This window comes from Lampris incognitus, chromosome 6 (assembly GCF_029633865.1).
Source record: "Lampris incognitus isolate fLamInc1 chromosome 6, fLamInc1.hap2, whole genome shotgun sequence".
Lineage (NCBI taxonomy): Eukaryota > Metazoa > Chordata > Actinopteri > Lampriformes > Lampridae > Lampris > Lampris incognitus.
The window spans coordinates 63,171,506-63,179,014 of record NC_079216.1 but is presented as its reverse complement, the minus strand read 5'-3'; the positions used below and the strand labels follow the sequence as shown (position 1 = coordinate 63,179,014).

At 43.2% G+C, this 7,509-nt stretch overlaps 1 protein-coding gene across 1 annotated transcript; it reads left to right on the top strand.

The window, feature by feature from the left end:
* Positions 1-376: 376 nt before the first annotated feature.
* On the top strand, positions 377-4,378 carry lysmd4 (LysM, putative peptidoglycan-binding, domain containing 4). Its single transcript, XM_056281874.1, has 3 exons — positions 377-529; positions 1,378-1,652; positions 1,759-4,378. Exons 2-3 carry the CDS (start codon positions 1,392-1,394, stop codon positions 2,299-2,301), a joined length of 804 nt encoding a protein of 267 aa, XP_056137849.1. The 5' UTR covers positions 377-529; positions 1,378-1,391; the 3' UTR covers positions 2,302-4,378.
* The last annotated feature ends 3,131 nt before the right edge of the window (positions 4,379-7,509 follow it).

Sequence of the window (7,509 nt, the reverse complement as noted above, 5' to 3'; positions counted from 1 at the left end):
TAGATAGATAGATAGATAGATAGATAGATAGATAGATAGATAGATAGATGGCTACATAGATAGATGGCTACATAGATATAGATATAAATAGATATACACATATAGATGGATAGATAGATAGCTAGATAGATATAAATAGATATACACATATAGATAGATAGATGGATGGATAGATAGCTAGATAGATATAGATATAAATAGATATACACATATAGATAGATAGATAGATAGATAGATAGATAGATAGATAGATAGATAGATAGATAGATGTGTGTATTATAATGGGTTATCGAGCTGCCATTTGTGCGACTTCACACTCCGCGTCAGCAGGTGGCGGTAGTGTTCATCTCCGGCCTCGACTCGAATAAGAAGAAGAACCCACTCGCCGCTTGTCACACAGTGGAAGTTGAACGGTCAAGCGGATAGCGAGGCTGGCAGCCGACGGCGGACATGGCGTCTCGCCTACAAACGCAGCGTTAGCTGGGCGGAATGGGGGCAGACGTGACCGGCTAACTTCGTCAAGCACTCCGTGAGTCCCGTGTCCGCTTGTTACGTCACTCGGAAAGTGTAGCGTTATTAAAAGTGTCCGGCGCCCCGTTCTGCGGACACGTTACGCCGCCGGGGAGCAGCGGGGTCGCCGCCGGGCACCGGACGCTAACACGGCCTGTCGCTTGCTAGCGCATGTTTGGCTTTTGTGTGCGCTAAATGTGGTAAACCGGTCGGTTGACGTCAGGAGCTCTTCTCCTCGCCCATTGGCTAATACGGGGTGTGACGTCATCTCGGCTGGTCCTGGGTTAAAGTCTACGTTTCTGTCTCTCGCGTAATGAGTTGACAAGAGTGCACACACACGCACATACACAAACGCGCACACACTGCATGTTGTTTTATGTTTATGCTTGATTTATGTTGCTTACTTTATGTTTTACTTTTTTTATTGTGTTTGCTTGCTCGTTTACCTTTGTGGATAACATCATTTTGTATTTGCTCATCATGCTTATTGAGGTGAGATTCCTTCTGTAACCCCCCTCCCCCCTAGGGTTTTTTTTTAAATCTCACCTGCACATCTTAATTTTCTTTTGTTGTTGCGTTTTTGCTGCTTTGCTTCATATGTGCAAACACAATCCAAATTAGAACAAGCACGAAAGAGAAAATGTCTACGTTTTTTGTTTTTTAAACACAGATGAGTCAGGGTATTTAGCTGCACATGTTGCATTGTGTTACACACATATATCACACACACATATACCTCAGATATCTAGAATTTGATGTTTTCTTTAGTGTCTGCGGTTTTTTTCCCCCTCTTAAGGCGTTAAATTGACTTTGACAAGTAAGTCTGACTGATTTGTGGGACTTTTCTCTGTTTGCATCCACGTTTAGAGGCGAGTTTTGCGATGATGCGGCGGGGGGAGCTTCATCCTCACGCTTTCCAGGCCCCAGTGGATGTGCATGCCAGTGCAGATGGCCAAGTGTACATGTTCCGGAAGAGGTCGGCTGAAACTGCCGGCTCCTCAGAGGATGAAGATTTGAATGTTTTGGAGCTTAGGCCTCGGATTCGCCAAGAGCAGGACAGACTGGGGAATGTCCAGCTGCTTGAACGGGAGGTGTTGGATGGTGACAATCTCAATAAGCTTGCACTGCGGTATGGTTGCAAGGTAGGAACTTATTTGCCAGCAACAGGTACTTTTTGCGTTTGACCATTCATTAACTTAACATTAAATTGTGTTTCCTTGACACATGTGAACTTCTTTCTTTCAACAGGTGGCAGACATAAAGCGAGTTAACAACCTTATTCACGAGCAAGATTTGTTTGCGTTAAAATCAGTCAAAATCCCTGTGCAAAAACATAGCTTTTTAACAGAGACATACACAATCTTAAGTGATGCGCCGCAAGAAATGGCAAATTCAACCTCTCCCACAGCAACGCAGCCTCAGGACAGAGACAGAGTCAAACCACAACTAAAAGAGGTCACAGACTTTCTCAAGGAAGTGGACAATGATATTGAGAAACTAATTCAATCCACAAGTGCTCACAACGAGGATAACTCTGAAATGCCGCTGAGGTTTGGCGCCCGAGGACAGCGTCTGACCAGCTATGGTGCGGATTGGGGCATCCAGTGGTGGAATGCTGTGGTCGCCATGCTCCTGATAGGTATCATCCTGCCCTTATTTTACGTTGTGTATTTCAAAACCAAAGATAGCGAAATAGTTTCTGCATTGAATTCTAGTACTGGGATGGAGTCATCCGTCACCTCTTCAAACCACTCAGGGACAGGTCCCAGGCGTTTTCAACAGCCTGGGTAGTGCACCTTGAGTTGGAACAAATCGTATGCACCAGTAAGAACACTTGGTATGATGCAAAACTTTTGTCAGCCTTGTCATCAGTACATACCTTTTCATCCATATCTTCAGCCCATATTTGCTCAACATGGTATCGTTTGCCATAAGTAGTCTGTTAAGTAGTTGCTGCCAAGTCAGGTTTTCAGATGATTGCTGTGACAAGACTATTTGTGCCTTTTTGATGTGTAATTTATTCATGTGTGTGTGTGCGTAGTATTGTACACATAGTCTCAGACTTGTTTCTGATATCTGAATACAGTGCCAAGAATGAGACTTGTGTTAATACTAAATTCAGTGCAATATACTTTATCTCATTGAAAATTAAGGATTATAATGTGTTTTTGGAAGGCTATGCTGTCTTTTAGATACACAGTTTTACATTTTGACTTGTATCATTGAAAGGAGTATTCAATCAATTCTTCAAAAAAAAAAAAAACCCCACAAAATTCAAGAAAGTGCCTTTAAACATTTTTTTCCATGTTAAATCTAGTCGGTCGTAATATGGTGATTTATCTGTTGCTAGTCAAATTTTTTTAATTGTCCCAAAGTATTATCTTTTAATAAAAATGGAAAAGTTACTGATTATTTTGTTTACAGTGCCACATTTCTGTTTCTTGTAAGTCATTTTGTAGTGAGAAGTATCTGCAGTATAGACTCGGAAATGTGACTTTTGGCCTGTTGTGGTGGCTTTTCCTTTTGGGTATTATTTAAATCAGTGTTGACGGGTCGGAGCACAGCACAAGCGTCTGTTTATTTCTGTCAGATTTCAGTGTCCCTTTTGTTTCTTTGGAGTTGGGAGTAGTGTGTCAAACATAATTACATAATGCGGTGTACTAAAGAGTCCGCCACACTGATGACCGCTTATGGTGAATTAGCAAACAGCAACTGCTGAGTAAGTCAAGTGAAAGCTGCCATCTAGCTAATGTCATTGGAGGGTGCTAGAATTCATACGTGGTGTTACTGTTTTAAGAAAGTGGCTGGTGTTTAGGGCCATCCCCTATTAACGCAGATGACAGCTGTTTTTGTTGGCAGCTGTCTATGTCACCTACATGCCAGTGCACGGTCATTGGTGACTAGGCTTTGCATATCAAATTTTAAATGGCAGACAGTAGTTAACGGGAAACTGAGATTTTAAAGGGTAATACCGCTGATATAAATATTGGATTTCTTTCTGCAACAGCCTGAAATGAAATACGGTTTTGCCCTTGCAGTAATTATTTCCTGGGATGTGGGTACATTTCAAGGTTCTGAGTTGATTATAGACCTGCGCTGATCTCCATAAATATTTTTACACGAACGTCAATATTTCGGCTAAACACTTGTTACTTGGTGTATATATATCTCTACATGCCATATATCTACACGACTTGTGAGCAATCTGACTGTTTGACACATGGTTCATTTGACACAGGCCTGTTCAAACACCACTAGAGTTGACACTTTCTCATGGAGTATTTTGGCTAATTTTTTTTTGGGAAGTGATGGATTTATTTGCTACCGTAAAATCTGTTGGCTTATCTGGGAATACATTTGCACAAAAACAAGGAACGCGGTACAAAAATCACTGTGCTTTATACATTTTATTGGTGTGGTTGTGTTGGGAATTTTTGACAAAGAGGCACAATGTTCAAATGCCAAATTATTCCCTGCCTTTATCAATACACCGGTAGCAAACCCTTTCTCCTTGTTAGCCTAAGTCGATCCTGAAGTGGATGTGACATTATCTTATGACTCTTGTGATAGGATAATTCCACACAAAATAACGCGATTTCCATGTCATTTGTATGTTTTTATGGTTGATATAAGCAAGTATGAATAGTTTCTATTTTAATTGCTACAGAAAATATGAAACAAGAGAAATGCATAAATGTGTAATTGTGCAAAAATTTAATAAATGTGCAAAACCATTCAGCGTCATATGGGGTAACTGCAGTTAATTGAGCTTGACTCGGTGCAACGGTTGGTGACTAGAAATAGTTTGTCCAATAGTCCTTGCCCAAAAATTGCATTTAAAAAAAAACAGGCTTTAATAAAAGCAGTCATGAAGACACATTTTTTGGAATTGCTTGTAATGCAACTTACAACATACTGTCAGTTTAACAAAGTACTGTGCATGAAGAATATTCATTTTTTGGAAACTGACCATTGAGCATGCATGTCTTTGTCTAAGTGCAGGAAAACGCACGTTTTATTAGCCTGTGCAATTAGAATCCAAGCAAAGAGCGCAGGCATCGTGGTGAAATGCTAATTCTGCAGAGTTTTCATGCCTGTTTAGGTTGCTGGACCTGATACCTCTATCTCACAAGCTCAGCTCGCCAGCCCCACTTGGATCTGGCTTCCCGCCCCGCAGCCCTGGCGTAGCGCCAGCTCCCAGGCCTCAACACAGTGATGGGACATGGGCCTCCTCATATTTTCATCTCCAACTTGGATAGTTCAGTTTGCAACTTTGGATTCGTTGGTCAAGTCCATTTTAAGTACCCTCTTTTGCTCATGCTGAAGATATTGGAACAAAAAATAAAATCTGATTCTTACCCAACATAGTGTACCCAAGTAACACGTAGCTTTTCAGTCGTGCAAGTGGTTTGTTGCCAGACATTTTCTTACTGGCGAAAAGCAGTAACAATTGCAATGCATTTGCCTGAAGGTCAAGTGGTAATTGGGAGAATTGTTTTCACATTTCTCAGGCTGAGTACAATACAGGGCACCGAGCATGTGCACATACATGTACAGTACACATGTGCGCACTGCGTGTTTGTTTAAGGGTGGGGATGGGGGGCGTAAAAGAAAGGCTGATCTTGAACAGGTATAGTCATTTTGAATCCCACCCATTTGCTGAGTAAATCACGCTGCCCTTGCGGAGGGGGCTTTCCCCTTGAACAAAGCACAACCGTCTATACTGTCTGGGTGGAGGATAAATAGAGTGAAAAGATTCATGGTCAACCTCAAGCTCTGCAGCTTTAAGACGTTTGCACACTTGAGCAGCTGGCAGCGGGCCACTTGGCCAACATAAACAGCCCTAATCCTTTTTCCAAGGAGCTTTCAACACTCATCTCTGGCACATTGGCCACTGGCTCTGACATTCCTGTTGGTCTGGAGTTCTGCTGAGCCATCACCAGGAGGCACTGTGACCCTTGTAATATACGTGCGAGGCTTTATGCTGTTGATCATTATTCACTGCTAAGGTATGTGCCTTCCTTTGATTTTCCCCTGAAGCAAAACAGGTCTCAGTTTTCACTCTCCCTTAGTGGGAAAGGAGGCTTAGTTTCACGAGCTAGCGATGGCAAAAGCACTGCGGGTTGTTCGGGGGAAAGGTGTTGACAAAGGAAAACTGGGGGATTTTTTTTAATATATATATATATATATGTGTATTTGTTTCGTCTCTCCGCCGCTGCGTTTCAACATTTGTCTGTATCCTCAGTCTACCTTAGCAAATCTTTGTTGACGCTGACTGCGAATCAGAGATAGAATTCAAGTCTGCGGAAAGAAATTAAGGCGTGCACACAAAGTGGAGAAAACACACTGAATTATTTGTGCTGCTAACAAAAAGGCCCTATCAGTAAGCAGTGTGTGTGTGTGTGTGTGTGTGTGTGTGTGAGAGTGAGGGTATGGTGTCTGTTGCTGTGGGGGCAGGGAGACCCAGGGTTTTGATTTCCTCAGCTCCCGGGGGGATTTGGCAGACACAGGGTAATTTGTAGAGAAATTTCCAGCACGGTTCGTTTTGCAGGTGGCTGAGAACGAACGCAGGGCGTGGTGGGGGAACGAGAGAAGCAATTTGCTATCTGTGGGCTGTGAATATAAGTATTGTCGCATAGTAATGGGTTTGTGTTGCGGTGATGCGCGCCACGCTCGGGGTTGCACTAATGCAGCTCGCAAAACCCAAAAGGGGGATTTGCACGTTGCACCTGCAAGTGTTTACCGATTCGCAGATTGATTAAAAATGTACCCGAGCCGCCGCTGCAGGTTCCTGTGGTGGTGCACTTGTATCAACCTGAACAGACGATATCGAATTCTTACAGCGCGGGGGACAAAAATGTTGGAAACGCTTTCGCTGCTTCTCAAAAAAAGAAAAGAAGAAGACTTGAGGTCATGCGATGTGATAAAGCGTAACGTGTACACACACTTGGCAGCTCTTGCGCGGAGACATTTTGGTCTCGCAGGCTTCAGAGTGGATTCAATTAGAAACTGGGATCTTTGCAACCCCCCTGCCAGATTTTTTTTAATGTTTTCATGTACAAAAACAAAAACATGCCAGACAAACAGGAACGGTCTGTCGACAGAAAACTCAAGATTGTTTCATTCCTTTCCATTGTTGGTGTTATGCAGAAAACACAGAAGTGTGCTACCCAAACTCCAGCAGCGGTCATAGAGGCGAACAAACTATATTACCCAAGTTAAACTGGCTCCTGGAGGTGTGAGGTTTACACCATGGTGGACCTTCCTCGCAGCTAAACGCATTGCAAATGTTGCCCTTTCACTGATATTCCTGCACAAACAACGGTCAGTTATAGCCCAGCCCGTGCGTGGGAGGGATCGCTCGGAGACACAGCTGGCTGGAGAATGTGATGTGCTGTCAGTCATATTGTAGAGGGGGTGAGGGTGAGGGGCGGGGGGGGGTGAGTGTTTTTCCTCCACCCCCACTGCCGGGTGAACCAATTGTGCAGCACCTGTTTTGCATTCCTTTGGGGGGCTCTAGCGTTCTGGAGACAAGGCCTGGCTTTGGTAAAACTAAACAGGGGAGTTATTCTGAAATAATTAAATTCGCTGGTCTCTCTGCTTTGGTGTTGTTGTGACTCGCATGGTCGTTTTGAAAGCGGCGGTGCCGCACATTCATCATGTGCGGTTGACCGAGCATAGCTGGTGAGTCAAGTGCTGCAGCCGGTTACGTGTGTAGATGCTTATTTTGAATTATAAATGGAGTCATCTCGTATTGTGGCGGTATGGATGTCATAAATGATATATTTTCTGTCTCTCTTTTTTTTAATTTTTTTTTTTTATGCGCAAAATTTGTAAAACTGGAACGGTCTAGAGCAACAACTTGACTGCCGCCGTTTGTCGGCCATGCAGTCTGTTCCCCATCACGGTGTGGACCAAAAATGTCTCCGGGCTGTTGCAAAAGAATGCATCGCTATTAAAAAGTGAGATATTTGATGCAATGGAGGCTTTAGGGTGATG